Here is a 16,150-nt window from a genome sequence, read left to right on the forward strand (position 1 = left end):
TGCTCATATGCACGTAGGTACATTTGCTCCTCAAATATATAAACCAGATACACCCATACATTTGCAACTATTCGGGAACAAAGTGAAATAAAAGCATAAAATCCAGGCAGTTTTACCTCCAGCCCCGTCTACAGTGGGGTTTCTCCTGTCCTTCTGCCATGCACACAAGGATCTGTTGGTGCAGACAGTGCTCACTTGCCATGAATAGGGATCATTCAGAGCCCTCCGTAAATGAAGCCTCTATGGCTGTTCTTGCTGAGGAAAAATATAGAGTTTCTCCGTGCCATTTTGCTGTTAATTAGCAAAGAAAGATAAATACATTTCAGGTGCCTATTTTCACTTGTAGAGGTTGTGGTACATAAGCAACATTAAAACTTTGAAAATAGTGCGAGGGGCAAAAGTGTGCTGGATACTGTAGGTCTGCATTTATACCTCTGTAGCAGCAGTGTTTATTTTGAAAATATGAAACATAATTTTTCCCCAGGCCTCTGAAAATGAAAACACTAGATTCAATATTTCAAGAGGAAAATATGCATTTAAAGCTCTTCCCCAGCCTGCTTGTAACGTAAACAGACAAATCATTAACGGCTCCTGCTGGCCCCAGCGCGGCCCTGCCGTTCTGCAGAGCTGCTGTTGTGGGCTTCACATGTCCTGGCACAAGGAAGGGCTGCCTCTCCCTCCAAAACATCCACGTCCAAGTCCCCTTACTGAAAAAGTGCTTGTTTTAAATATCAGATCCCCTCTTCTGTTACGCTGCTGAATGGTCAGCAGAAGATGCTGGGCCCACCTTGTTCTTGCTGAAATCATAGAATGTTTTTTGTCAGAAGAGACCTTAAAGATCATCCAGTTCCAACCCCGCTGCTATGGGGCAGCCACAGCTTCTCTGGGAAACTTGTGCCATTGTCTCCCCACTCTCACAGCAAAACATTTCTGCCTAAGATCTCATCTCAATCTCCCCTCTCTCAGCTCAAAACTGTTCCCCCTCATCCTCTCCCTGCACTCCCTGATCCAGAGCCCCTCCCCAGCTTTCCTGGAGCCCTTTTCAGCGCTGGAAGCTGCTCTAAGGTCTTCCCACAGCCTTCTCTTCTCCAGGCTGAACAATCCCAACTCTCTCAGCCTGTCCTTGCATGGGAGGTGCTCCAGCCCTGGGATCATCTCTCTGGCCTCCTCTGCACTTGCTCCAAGAGCTCCACTGCTGCGGACTCCAGAACTGAACAGAAGACACCAGGTGAGTACACCTCATTGCTGGCTCATGCAGAGCTTCTCATCCCCCAGCACTCCAAGTCCTCCTCCTCAGGGCTGCTCCCTGCCTATTTGTGCTTGGGATTGCGCTGAGCCGAGTGCAATTGGCTTTGTTGAACTTCACGAGGTTTGTACAGACCCACCTCTCCAGCCTGTCCAGGTCCCTCTGGATGGCATCCACCCCTCCAGTGTGTTGACTATGTTCCACAGCTCAGCATCATTGGCAAACTTGCTGAGGTACTGTTCAGGTTGGAGGTGACAATCATTTTTTTGAGTAATCTCCAATACACGATGGGATGATCAGCTCTGCTCCTTCTGCTCTATGGCTAAAAGCCCTTTGCCAATGGCAGCAGCCTCCGTGATCCCATCAGTGGGTGGGCAAAGGGGCTTGAGCCACTGGCACCATCCTGTCATTGCTGGTGTGAGACCATGTCCATTGTTGGCCAGCTTGGGTGGATAAGCTTGGCTGCACTAAGATTTGCTGCGGCATCTGGATGTCACAGCAAGGATAAGACATGTTTAATGACACAGCAGCATGAAGCTCACCGTCAGAGCACTTAAACTGCTGGGAGAATTCAGCTGGAAAATAATAATATTGTAAATGCTTATGAGGGCTTGAGAGCCTTTGCTCTGCCCTACCGGACACCACAGCCAAACTGCAGCCAAGGCTTCTACCTGCAGGAGAACAAGACTGAATTAAAATAAACGGCTTTCTAATGGTCCAGTAGAAAACTCCAGCATGAAATCAGGAGATGCAGCTTGTCGTCCCTGCCATGTCCAACTGGGAACATCATAGAATCATTAAGGTTGGAAAAGACCCCTAAGCTCATCCAGACCAGCCGTCAGTCCAACCCCACTGTGCCCACTAAACCATGTCCCAACGTGCAGTGTCTATGTGCTTTTTGAACCCCTTCAGGGATGGAGACTCCACCACCTCCCTGGGCAGCCTGTTCCAGTGCTTGATGAGCATCCTCCACACCCAGGGAAAAGAGAGGTTTTCCTGCACTTGCTGGTGCCTCAAAGCTCTGCGTGATGTCCCAAACTTTGTTGCCCAATGATTTGCTGACTGTGCTGCGTTCTGCTTTGTATCCTCTCTTGGTTTTCTAATAACCTTTTCCTGGTCTGGAAAATCCTGATGCTAAAATCCTGCTCTGCTGGATCCCTTCATTCTTGGGATTGTCAAATCTGCCAGCCTTGGGATGGGCCAGGAAAGAGCAAAGCTCAGCTTAAGACCAAGTACTAAAAGTACTAAAAGGCAAGAACACGCTAATATGGGCAGAATCACAGCTGGAAGAGGTGGTATCTTCTCATTCGTCATATTACAAGCAAGACTGATGGCATAAACTATATAAATGCAGGTTCTCTATCTCTATACATAACATTTCACAGGAATGTAGATCAGATGGGAAAAGCCTAGAAAAAAACATTTTAGTTTCAGTGGTGAAGATATGCTTTGTTTGCAAGTGACATTTTACTTTTCCAATTTGCTTTGCTCAGGTTTTATTTAAAGCAGTATTTTAGTTTCATATTTACATATTTCCAATGAACGTACCATTATTACATTTAATATCATAGCATAAATTTTACACCTTAACAACCTGAAATGATAAAATCAAAATTAATCGATCCCTGAGGCACTTCCATATAAATGACCCAGAAGAATGGGAAGGTTTTCTGCAGGGAAAAAGGAAAAGATAGTTCAGGGGTCTCAAGACATTTCCAAACTTCCAATAGAGTTCAGGTGGAAGGCATATAAAAGAATGGATTTTTCTTTTAAGTAAAGCATAGTGTTTGTAGCCTTGGACCATAAATGATTCTTAGAAGGGGATGGAGATGTGGTTGAGTGACACTGGTTGGGGCAGGAGGGCTGGGAAGGGACAAGCAGCCAAATACTGTGTACTCTACTGTTGATCTTTATTTCATTCTAATCAAACCTGTGTGCTGTAGTAAACATAGTTTCCTTGCCCTCCAGCCATTGGAAAACTCCAAGGTTTACCAAAATCATTGAATCAGAACAGTTTGAGTTGGAAGGAACCTCAAAGCCCATCCAGTCTCAACCCCCCCCCCCGCGGCCAAGGGCAGGGACACCTCCAGCTGGATCCAGTTGCTCCAAGCCCCATCCAATCCGGCCTTGAAAATCTCCAGGGATGGGGAATGGTCAGGAATTGTTTTACATGGTGCAGACTTCCTTTGCTGTTCCCTGGTCAGGGTTTCTGAGCTGGAGTCACAGCTCCATTTTTGAAATACTCGGAGAAATGGTGACACAAGATGCCATTCAGGCAAAACTGCAATCTTGTGTTTGATCCCTGTGGTGTTTCTGTTTCAGCTTGTTACAGGGAGTGGTGGAGTCCCTCCTAGCAGGCTTCATTTCCAGAAAGGATATTTACTGCACCACCTCTGTATTGCAGCAGTGGGATCAGCGCAAAGAATAAGACAAATGATGTGAAGGGCGAAAGACTGGGGAGAGATGAATAGTTTTAAATATAACCTTTTCAACAACCCAGGATCAAAAGAACTGCTGTTTATCCTTTTAGCTGCAAATGGCTGGCAAATATCCTTGTGCTCTGATGCTGTAAATAGTAAATGCTGTTTATGGCTAGTCGATGTTTATGTATTTTATGGGTCACATTTATTTCAGAGGGATCATTCTTTATTTGCCGTGTTAACCTTGCCCACATCTTCCTCCTGGGACCAAGCTGTCTCCTGCGCTCTATTTCTAGCTCTCCTGCTGACCACCTGCAAAACTCATGTCCTCCCTCTGTTCCTGGGCTTCTCCACCAGTACGGTGCCACCAACAATGCTGGCCTGGCCCAGAAGTCCCTGAGGTTCTATCACCTGTCCTACCAAACTGCATGAATGAAACAACAGTACAAGACACCCTCTGCAAAGCTGAAGGTCACTGTGCGGGCAGGTCTTATTCCCTAAGGTGAATGAGATAACATGCTGGCTGGATTGAGGTGAACCATACAAAAGGACCAGGCTAGGAAGATACAGTAATAAAGACTCATCCATTGTAAAACAACTTTCACATAGTAGTAGAATGGCTGGGGTTGGAAGGGACCTCAAAGACCACCCAGTCCCACCCCGTGCCATGGTCAGGGACACCTCCCACTGGATCTGGTTGCTCCAAGCCCCATCCAACCTGGCCTGGAACAACTCCAGGGATGAGGCCTCCATGACTTCTCTGGGCAACCAGTGCCAGCGCCTCTCCACCCTCATAGGAAAACATTTCTTCCTAAGATCTCATGTCAATCTCTCCTCTTTCAGCTTAAAACCATCATGTTTCATCAGCAGAAATGTTATAAAAATCCTGTGGGCAGCTGGAGTCTGTGGGGGCATCTGGCCTGGTGGATGAGCACATAGACAGAAAGCAAACAGCAGCAAAAGGATTTGGGCTGATGCATGACCACGTTGCCAGTTTCTGTCATTTTGGGACCACTATTGGGGACAGCAGTTGCAGTGACTTCATTTGACTGACGTGAGTAATTACCCTAATGAATTGTGGGCAGCAAAGCTAAAGTAAAGCCTGTCTTTTTATGGTGTTTGATTTACACAGTTACAATGGTGCCTTTCCCAGGCTGTAGGGTCTGCATCCTGAGATGTTCATAGGTGTCATTCAAATTGAGACAGCAAGAGAACTAAGGAGGGCAGCACGGTCCCTTTGGTGCAGATGGTCTGCAGTGACAGGCTCCTGGAGAAACGCCACACATCCATCATGCGGGATTCCCTCTGCTGCTCCAGGGCCACTCAGCACGCTGGATTACATCAACTCAAGGAGATGCCAGGGAATGCTGCCAAGTTGCTGTCTTTGCCCTCTTCAAGGTCTATTTATACCCACTCATGGGCATCAGAACACCCTTGGGATAGGAGAGACCTTTCCATCATAGTGGATGCTATGCCTCGACCTGCCTGGGTTTCAGCACTGTTGGTCCTGTTGCATTATGCATTATTTTTTGCCAAGTTCCTCACAGCTCCATCATGTTTCCGGATGCTATTTCCAAGTCTGATAGAAGCCGGCACCAGAAAAATGTTTCTGGTTCTCCCCAGACTTTCCAGACTGAGTTCTCTGCCAGCTTTGGTGTTGTTTAATATGCAGGACTATTTGTAGAATCAGAATTTTTCCTGAGATTCCATGTCGAAATGTCTCTTACAAAATGTCTCTGGCCTGGATTGCCAGAGCAACCGGTGCTGTTACCTTCACCGAAGACATTTACCATCAGTGGGCATGTTTATCAAACATTTGGCTAAAAGGCTGCACATAGGAGCGCATCCAGCACATGACTGGGGTTTGCAGCATTATCTTACTGGGAAGGAGCCTCCAGGAATGCTATCCCATGTCAATAAAACCAATCCCTTCTGCAATGGCACAGAGCACAGCTCCATCTCATCCAGCCATGAGGACCACCTGCAGGGAGTCTCTAAGGACTCTCCTAGACCTTTCGGGGCTTTCCTGCAGTCTCAGCTACCAAGCCTGGTTTTGCAAGCAGAGCAGGATCCTCTCCCATTCTGCAGTTTCCCTCCCTCCTCTAACTGGGTCCATGAAATCGTGGCTGCCCCATCCCTGGAGGTGTTCAAGGCCAGGCTGGATGGGCCTTGGGCAGCCTGATCCACTGGGATGTCCCTGCAGGGGTTTGGAATTAGATGATCTTTAAGGTTCCTTCCAACCCAAATGATTCTATGATACTTCTTGAGTTACAGCCTTCTCTTTCACACTTCATTTTCCCTTTCTGTGGAATAGGAAGAGCAGTGACACGTGTTTGGTTGTTTCCTTATTCAGAGCAGAGGGAGAGGCATGTGTCCTCCGACTGAAGTCAGTGGCACCAGAATGCCTAGAGAAGAACAAGAAATTAAGCAAATCAGAAGTGCTTAAAGCAACACACAGACACTCAAAGCAAGAAGCCCTTTTTTCCACTGGAGCTTTTGCGCTGGGTCAGATAAGAGGAAAAAGCCACAGTCAGTCAGGTAATCTGATAGACAACTTTGGAGTCCTGGAACGTGTCCACCTTCATGAGATGATTAAGTGATCAAAATCTCTCTGACATATCTGTTCTGCCAGGGCTGTGATCATCAGCTCAGTCCACTCTCTACGTCAGAGAATTGCTGCTCATTTCTCCTCTGCAGTGGAAGAAAAGGTGCAATATGTGGAGCAGCATTAGGTGTATTTGGGTGAACTGTTTCACAGCCTGTATTGGAGATTGGAGAGATCAGGTTAGAGAAGAAAAAACACTATCACAGTAAGATATTAAAAAGAGTCTTCTATCAGTCTCAAAACCAGCATTGATAGCACCACCGTCTGACTTATGAACAGGCTGAGGACGGCTTGTGTTCAGTTTGTGTTGGCCAAATCATCTAAACTTTCAGAAAACCAAAACCACTTCCCGTCTAGAACTCAGCTCCTGACCTGGCTCTAAACTCACAATAAATCTATACATTTTATCGGATTTTGGGGGTTTTTTTTGAGCCAGTCTTTCATGGAGAACTATTCTGAGCCCTGGAGAGAAAATACTGCATGAAGCAGAAGGATGGTCTGGTTTGCTAAGAGCCACAAAACATCAGGTTAATTTAGAGGATCAAGTGTGTACCTGAAGGCTCGATTTGTCATAACATTGAAACCAACTCCATCCCTGCAAGAGATGTGTTAAACTCACTTTAGCTACTTCAGCTGTATTAAAGTCAATTAAATCAAGAGGCTTAGGAAATGTTTAACCCTGCTGCAGTAACTAAATAGCCAGAAGCATTACTAATAAGAATTTAATTAGAAGTAGAATTTGAACCATTTAAAGAGATGGATTTTTAACACTGTTTGTTTGGATCACATTGAGAAACCTTCTTCTGGTTTAGAAGCCAAGTGAATTGCCAGCAGTACTTCTAGTGGTATTTTGAGCAGATCTGGTTAAGGGGCTTTTGGTCAATCCTGACCAGTGAAAGGCAACCTGGTGAAAAGAACCCTGTGCCGTGATGGTTGTCACACATCATCTTGGCACCTACAGATTTTGATGAGGAATCATAAGGGGAGAACTGTGCTTCAAATACCTCCCTAAACTCATAAGGAGAGAGGCTTCACCCAGGTAGCCCACCCTGTGGCCTCCACCAGATGCGCCTTTGAGCACGGCAACCAAAGTGGGAAGATGAGAAATGAGAAGAAGCCAGTTTCAGCATCCAGCCTGGTCTAAGGATTGTAACCAGGAGAGCTAACAGGCGATGTCTGTAGCCTAGTGGTAATTCAAAGACAACCTTGACAGGCTTGAGAGGTGGCCCCGTGTGAACCTTATGAAGTCCCAGAATGCCAGGTGCAAGGTCCTGCACTGGGTTGGGGCAATCCCAAGCACATATACAGGCTGGTGGAAAATGGATTGGGAGTAGCCTTGGAGAAAAGGACTGAGGGATGTCAGTGGATGAGAAGAACAACATGAGTCGGCAATAAGGTGTACTCACCTGGGGTCCTGTGTTCAGGCCTGGAGTTCTCAGCACCGGAAAGACATGGAGATGATCGCAGGGCTGGAGCACGTCCTGTATGAGGACAGGCTGAGAGAGTCCGGAGAAGTGAAGGCTCTGGGGAGACCTTAAAGCAGCTTTCAGTGCTGAAAGGGGCTCCAGGAAAGCTGGGGAGGGGCTCCTGATCAGGGAGAGTTCGGACAAGGAGGAACAGGTTTAAGCTGAAATAGGGGAGATTGAGACGAGACTTTTAGAAGAAATGTTTTGCTGTGAGGGTGGGGAGGCCCTGGCCCAGGTTGCCCAGAGCAGTGGTGGCTGCCCCATCCCTGGAGATGTTCAAGGCCAGGCTGGATGGGGCTTGGAGCAAGCGGATCCGGTGGGAGGCGTCCCTGCCCATGGCAGGGACCTGAAACTGGATGGACTTTAAGTTCCCTTCCAACCCAAACCATTTTATGAGTCTATAACATTTAATCTCTCAATCTAATTAAGCAAGAGACTAGGCTTGGACCTTAATGCAAGAACCTAGGCTCTTTCCATGCTTCTGCATGGTTTTCTGGTTGAATTTTGGTTTCGTCTCATGCTCTTTGTTCACAGTTAAACAACTGCCAGTTTGAAGGTCAGAAAAATCTTTTCTGCTTAAAGAATTTGAAGGGTTTGCTCTTTTGTGATTTTAGACATGTTTAAAAGCACTGGACACATTAAATACCATTGTGGTACAACCTTTCAGACTTTTATGTCTGTTCTTGAGTGTCCTGGTCCCCACAACAAGGGAGATATAGCACAGAGGGAGGAAATCATGACCCTTCTTCAGTGATGAGAAAGCCAGCTCAAAATCTTCATCTGTATGTACAGAAATACATATTCAATGAAAAGAGCATGGGGCAGCACTGACGTTTCTTATTAATACTTTGGCAAATCTTCCATTGTAACTTGTTTTAATTTGTTTCAGAGCAGAACAAAGACCCCAGGCTCTGGCCCACACTGTGGATGATGCTGTGATAGTCATTACTGAACAAATTACACTTTCATATTGAATTACATTAAAAAGCAGGCAACAATCCAAAAAGGTGAGCAGATGCTAAATTCCAGATTCTTCTCATCTGTCATCAGCAACGCTATTCACTAACATCTACAAAGGCTGACCTGTGCAATCAGAGTTGGTCATGAACAGGCACAAGATCTTCATCATGGATGATAATGAACAAGAAGAAGGAACAAGTTAGATTTTTAGGTGAAATTGCCAGGTTGCAGGTAGAACTACCATCTTTGCCTTTGCGAGCAGCACACACATCAGATAACCTGAAGGTTATCTTCTATAGATAACCTTCTATCTAACCTTCTATCAGCCTAAAGCCAAAGTACCATCTCTCTCCTTGCTAACTAATTTGTTTAGAAAGCAAACTCTTCCTTGCGATGCTTCGGACAGCAAGGACAGCATCGTTCAGAAATCAGACAGTAAAGTACTGAAGCCATTAATGATATTTTTTAATTGAAATTAATCTTTCAGGTCACACTAAAAGCAAGATAATGCAAACACTCAGGTATAAAATGGCAGAGAAATACTGTGACAATTCCAGTGTGTTGTGAATTCTGGAGTGCACGCTATTAATCATCATAAACAGACACGATGGGAGCTGCATCATAGCTCATTTGAGATCTTCATTCTTTTGCTGATCCCTTCCCTATAGGGTCCTTAATAAAAGATGCTGCTTAGGGTTGAACTATCTCAGCAAGAAGACTGTTTATTCTTTCCCCCCATTCCACTTCCTAAATAGCTCAGCTGCTGAGTTAGATGCAAGACAGGTTACAAACAACACCTTGCTGCCATAAGCAAGCTTGTCGAGGGATGTCAGAGGCCAGTGGTGGGAACCTCTGCGGTGCCTGGTGCCAAGTCTGTTAAAATTAGCCCTGCAGCTTCGTTGTACCAACTCAAACTGCCAGCAGAGAACAGGACACCAGCTCCAGTGGTTCTCTATCCCTTTGTAGGCTCATAAAGTGATGTGCATTGTAATAAGCAGGTTACTGCTAGCAAGTAAAGACTTCTCAATGATGCTGACCATTTGACAGAAGGGGGGAGAGGAACCAACAGCAATACAGAGCTGTCTTCTCTCCACGAGTGGAGCTTAGATTGTTACATATGGTGGTGGGTATTCCTTGGACGGTAACTCTACGGCTTGCTCATATGATGGCAGCACAACCTGAAAGAGAAGACCATTAGTCATGAATTGGGGATTGCATGAAAGGTTTCAAGTGGATTCAATCTTGGATGTTTCTCTGCCTAGTTCAAAGGAAGGTAAAAGAACCACCTGAGTTGTGGGAGATAAAGGGCAGAAAGCCAGAACCAGTTAGTGGTCAGCAGCACTTCATACCCACTTTGCTGCCAGGCCCACCTCCTTCCCCCAAATCCAGGCTGCGATAAATGGACCAACGCTCTTTAATGTCCAGAATACAAGCCTCATTGCCTATGCAAAAAAGCCAAGCTTAAATTGTAGAGGGCCATGATGCATTCACAGCAGCGGCATACACTGCTGGCAAGACAAGGCTCATATTTGCCAAGTTTCAACAAGACAAATGCCTACGCTTAGCATTCCATATTCTTCCTCTTTACTTCACATCCATCTTTATAGTGTCTCTTATTTTTGGAAGGGCTTCAATAAATTTCCAATGTGTCAGAGAAGCTGGATGCCACTGCTAAAGACTTCATCAGTAATCTAAGTAAGGACATTGATATTCATTATTTAACAAATTGTTAAGATGAAGGGCAATGCACTAAATCTCTTCGATGTTGATCCAGTGAAAGGTGAAGACAAACTTAATTTGAAGTATGGGTAGCACTATTAGTCACAGAAACCAAGTTTCAACTAAATTTTTCAATTAAAACCAGACCTCCGGATCAGAGAATTAAAGTTATGTATTCCCATTTATCTGCTTTGCCTGAATCCTGTGTTTCAGGTCCCTTAGAGATGCCATTGACTTTGAAAGGTTTTATACAAAAGTAAAGAGGAATATAATATAATTTGAAACTGATTATTAGGACCTGTTAATGCACATTTGAAGGGTTGAGCTATGTCTCAGACCATTAAAGAAGCAAAAGGAAGGATTAACATGCTTCTCCTTAGTCTAAATCATGCTTTTTCATGGTGTAAATCTGAGGCAATCTTTACTCACCTTTTCAACTGCTTGTGGGTCAACTTTTACCTCCTTTCTCTTGCTGGCTTTTATGTATTTAAAGCAGTTCAGGACACATTTGAACATATAGGCCTGAAAAGGAAAGGGAAAGGGAAGTCTGCCATTGCATTGCAAGTCAACAAGAGCATTGCCACTTTTACCACCAGCCTCCTATTGCCCTCTTCTCTGAATGTAGAAGCCTGGGAGTAGGAAGGTAACAACTCTATCCGTTCGGGGCAGCACACAGGAAGTCATTAGGGGTAGTAATACCACCATATATAAAGCTTGAGACCTCCAAGGGGTCGTCAGGTAGGAATGTAAAGCATGTCCTTCACCTTATTTTTCTGAGCAGGCTACAAAGTTTGGATGTCTCAGAAAAGCACCTTGGGCACAACATTCTCCTTCCAGAGATCCAAGGCTCTCTGGTCAACTAGAACTGACATGAAAGGTCAGCTTATTCAACAAAATCCTACACTCCAAATAGCTCCACTTTTCTGACAAGATCGCCTTGCACCTCGCAGAGTTACCAGTTGCAATAAACAGAGAGCTTTTCTGAGAAAAATGGATCGATTGACGGATGGCAGCACAAGAAAATAAGCAAGGCCTATGAAACATACCCTATTAAATAAATATTTTCCCTACTTCTATGTAGTGAAGCAAAGTCGTGTGCGTCTTATTTTTATTGGCATAAGACTCTGCTTTAAAAACAGTTGGCATTTTCAGGGAAACACAGGGAGTTGTATGCCCTGAGAACAAGCCGTGAAGCTTAGGATTTCCTAGAACAATGAGGACTGTTTGTCTTGACGGAAAGCCAATACAAAGAATTAGAACAAGGAATGAAGTATCTGAGTTGAAGGAATCCATCTCTCAAATAGACTTCCAGAGATGAGGAAGTAAATTCAAACTTCGACCACCTTTAAGGAATACTGAAAAAAATCTTCCTACTTCCAAAAGCCTCTTCATAGAGAGACCAAACACGCAAGACACTGAAGCCATGTATGAACTGTGAAACCCCCGCCCCCCATCCTTGAAAGAAATCTCAACAAACTAAAAGAATCATAAAACAACAGCAAAAAACAACCCCAAACACTCAAGAGTCAGGGTAGGATGCCCTCCTCCTCACCCAATGGAAGAGGGAAATCTTTACCAGCAGCAATTGATATTAGAAGTGGATGGGAAGCTTGTCTTAGAGGTCAGGAAGTGAGCTACTTCAAAAGTAATTATGTTAAACCCTTTCTTTCATTTCTTATGAGAGATGTTTTAGTCCTCTTGGTTTCTGCCTTCCTACCAGCACAGTGTGGAAGGAATGACCTTATCATATTGAGGTGAGATAAAGATTACGTGTGGGTACAGAGATCATCAAGGGAGACTGCTCTAATGGAGCTGTGTAGCATCACCCCTTCACTCACACTGCTCTTTGAACATTTCACAACTCCAAGAAACTTAGACCTGAACAACAGTGCTTCCACTCTTGGGGCTCTCCAAGTAAACATCCAAGCAGACACCACTCTGGTAAGGACCTGTGAAGTTGAATGGAGAGGCTTCCACATCGCAATATGACGTGCTTCTTGCAAAGGGTGCTGTTATATGAGGGACCAGAGAGGCAGTAGCGTTATCATCACCCTAGCATTGCCAGAGAAATGTTTCCTGCTAAAGGGTGAACGAAATCTTGCTAAAGACTCATGTGAGGTCACTGGCAGAGGAGTGAAGCAGAGCAGGTGCCCCATCTCTTCTTCACCTGACAGCCAGACTTCTGGCTGAGTTATGCTCTGATGTAGAATGCAAATGACTAATTGGGGACAGGAGTTGCAGGCTGGCAGGCAGACAGCACCAGACACACAGAACAACATTTTAGTATAGAGCAATAAATGCTTGCAGTGCATCATTAAGCAACTCATTTTATGTAAAGACATCCTGGGCAAGTCCGACATGTCCTGGCAATGTGTGCCTGCAGCCCAGAAAGTCAGTCGTATCCCAGGCTGGAGTACTTGTGCCTGTCCAGTATTTTTAACTTATCCTTTCCCCCACCCCTTCTCCTACAAACTCCAGCACAATAAGTGATTACAAGTTCAACAGTCTTATGGCTAACCCTAAAATTAACTGATTTTTGAGGTTTGATAGCTTAATCCTAGCCAGCAATTAAGCACCACACAGACACTCCCTCCACCCCTGGATGGAGGAGAGAATCAGAAGAGTAGAAGCGAGAAAGCTTATGGGGTGGGATAAAGACAGTTGATTTGGTAAAGCAAAAGCCATGCAAACAGGCGAAGCAAAACAATGAATTCATTCACCACTTCCCACCGGCAGACAGGTGTTCAGCCACCTCAAACGCAATGGTTACTTGGGAACACAAATGCCATAATTCTGAACACCCTTGCCTTTCCTCTTCTCCTTCCCAGCTTTATAAACAGAGCACAACATCATATGGTGTGGAACATCCCTTTGGGCAGTCAGGGTCCACTGCCCTGGCTGTGTCCTCTACAGCTCCTCATGCCCCCCCAGCCTGCTCGCCAGTGGGGTGGGGTAGAAGAGGAAAAGGCCTCGGCTGTGTGTAAGGGCTGCTCAGCAGGAGACAGACCATCCCTGCATTATCAAAACTGTCTTCAACACAATTCCAAAACACAGCCCCATACTAGCCATTATGAAAAAAATTATCTCAGCCAAAACCAGCACACCAGGTCAGTGAGATTTCTGCTGAAGACCCGTGCTGTCAGCTGGGTTTCAGGGTTATCTCCTCTCCTGTCACTCAATTTATGCAAATATGAAAAGATATGCTAAAGTCATGTCTGCAGTGCAATCATACAAGATGCTCTGCTCCACTCCACACTGGCTTGTCCGGCCAGCTGGGAAGAGTTTGAATAAAAAGTGCTTTGCATCTAACAAGTAGTATTTTTCACTGTAATAGATTCTGCTCCAGATGCAGTTTTCTTAGCTGGGCTGAAACCCTTCAGTGAAAAACCTGTTGTCTGATCCACTGAAGCAAGAAGAATGGAAAGCATCTCACAGTGGAGTTTTCTCAGATATAAGCAGGATTTTGCAGCTCACGTATTTTAATTAAATTTCAGGATATCAGTGTGCAAAACTCTGCTTACATCAGTGTGGATACAGAGACTTACCCACATGGAAGATCTAAACTGCTGCTTAATGATCACATTTATTTTGGCTCACAATAGCAGAAGAGTTTCCTGTATTTGTTTTCAAACATTTTATCCCTCTAGAGATGAACAGGCAGTAAGAGTTTCTGGATATAAGGGAGATTTTTCTCTATAACCTACATCTGCAGAAGCATAAAAATGGTAATTTGAGCATTAGATCTGCCTCAGACAATGCACTGAGGCATCGCTCCTGTTATGGAGCCATGGAATGCCTTGGGTTGGAAGGGAAATCAAAGCCCATCCAGTCCCACTCCCCACCATGGGCAGGGACACCTCCCACTGGATCAGGGGCTCCAAGCCCCATCCAACCTGGCCTGGAACCCCTCCAGGGATGGGGCAGCCACCATTGCTCTGGGCAACCTGGGCCAGGGCCTCCCCACCCTCATAGGAAAATATTTCTTCCTAAGAAATTCTCATCGCAATCTGCCCTCTTTCAGTTCAAAACCCTTTCTACTCGCCCTATCCCTTCAGTCCCTGACCAAGAGCCCATCCCTCTTTCCTGGAGCCCCTCCCAGCACTGGAAGCTGTTCTAAGGTCTCTCTGCAACCTTCTCTTCTCCAGGCTGAACAACCCAAACTCTCTCAGCCTGTCCTCATATGGGAGATGTTCCAGCCTTCTAATCATCTTCATGGTCAAAAGAGAGACAACCAGACTTTACAATACCCTGGTAGATTTGAGAGATAAGTAAAACCAATTCCTCACATCCTCCAAGCAGGAGAGAATAATTTCAAGCCTCACCAGACCCCACATTGATTTACCTTCAGGAAGAGAACAGCAATGAAAGCAATGGTGAAGGTGACCATGACCTTGGCATATTCCTCTGCTGGTAATTTCTCCAGAGCTGGAAAGAAGCCCTGTGAAAAGAGGGAGAGGGTCTCAGTCGTAAATGGTGGTTCCTTCTACCAGGGTCACAGAAACTGGTGGAGATCTCTGTAAGGTTCTCAAACTGCCTTCCAGAAAGATGGGACAGGCCACCTTCCTTCCCTTATCGGAAAGAGTACAGGGATGTATTTTACCTCCTACTGTTTACAATTCTTTGGCAAAGCTTTTCTGAAAATTATTTAAATGAGAACTAAGTGTATGACTGTTTAATAAAGATGAAAGGTTGATGTGTTTTTAGTGCATTCAGGCAGACTCTATCCAAATAATTTTGCTCTGCAATTTGCATCCATAAGACTCTTACAAGAAAAACAAGCTGTACTTTTAGGAAACGCATGCATAAGCAAGCTGTCAGTCAAGAGCACCGTGTTGGTGAGAACACATGGGAAAGCCTCTCTTGCCATCAAACAGAGCAGTTCTGGGTGCACCACAGAGATCACGGATAGTTTATTCTCCCTTACCAGCCACTGAAGGAAACTCCAGGGGTTCACAGCATGACAGACTGCTGGGTGTACTCGGTACCTACCCTGTGGTCTGCAGACCTGAGGCTGAAATAGGTGGGGACCTCCATGTAGGAGCTGCAGAGGGTGAGAATACTCAGGCAGGAGTCCAGCAGCTGCAGAGCCGGGAACGAGATCTTCGAGTGTCCCTGCTGCAGGAAGGTGAGGATTGGTTATAAGATAGCACCACTTCCACAGATCTTACAGGGATTCGTGCTTCGTTCACATTGGCAGCCTAAGCTATTTATTTCACTTCTACTAGGCAAAACAATGAGCAAGCCGTCTTGTTGGACTGATTTATACAAGCTCCATAGAAAAGGCTTCTAGCTGGAGCAATGATAGTCCTAACTGATCTCCAGCAAACCCTTCCAAGCCTGGGCAAACGCGAGACTATCTCCCCAAAACCAGAAAACAGAAATTAAAATCAATATGAAGATTCCCAGACACTGGAAACTAAACAAGATCTCAGTTGTCAGTAGTTTTCCTGCACACCCTCCAGCCCCCAGAGACTGCATCCTGTCTCCAGCCAGTACAGAAACTACCTCGCAGGAAGAACCGTGGCCCTGGATAGTATGCGTTGGTCTCCATCTCACGGAGAACAGAGACCACCCCACCAGTGAGCTGTTACCTACCGCGTGGCTAAGGGACGACACAGAAACAATCACTGGGACTGTAATGTAAGAGCTGAACATGGTGAGGAGGCTGAGGAGGAAGTCCATGACTTGTAGAGCAAGAAATGGGATCAGCAGACGTTCCCTTTTCTGAGAAAGA

At 45.4% G+C, this 16,150-nt stretch overlaps 1 protein-coding gene across 1 annotated transcript in view; it reads right to left on the reverse strand.

Moving 5' to 3' along the window:
• Positions 1 to 9,046: 9,046 nt before the first annotated feature.
• The window catches only part of LAPTM5 (lysosomal protein transmembrane 5), a 29,138-nt gene continuing 22,034 nt past the window's right edge, over positions 9,047 to 16,150 (reverse strand). The window contains exons 4-8 of the mRNA XM_054086593.1: positions 16,012 to 16,140; positions 15,406 to 15,531; positions 14,759 to 14,854; positions 10,846 to 10,938; positions 9,047 to 9,875 (exon numbers count right to left, since the gene is read on the reverse strand). Of these exons, the coding sequence (XP_053942568.1) occupies positions 9,801 to 9,875; positions 10,846 to 10,938; positions 14,759 to 14,854; positions 15,406 to 15,531; positions 16,012 to 16,140 (519 nt within the window). The 3' untranslated portion in view covers positions 9,047 to 9,800. The remainder of the gene's footprint in view (positions 9,876 to 10,845; positions 10,939 to 14,758; positions 14,855 to 15,405; positions 15,532 to 16,011; positions 16,141 to 16,150) is intronic.

This window comes from Cuculus canorus, chromosome 22 (genome assembly GCF_017976375.1).
Source record: "Cuculus canorus isolate bCucCan1 chromosome 22, bCucCan1.pri, whole genome shotgun sequence".
In the NCBI taxonomy this organism is placed as follows: Eukaryota; Metazoa; Chordata; class Aves; order Cuculiformes; family Cuculidae; genus Cuculus; species Cuculus canorus.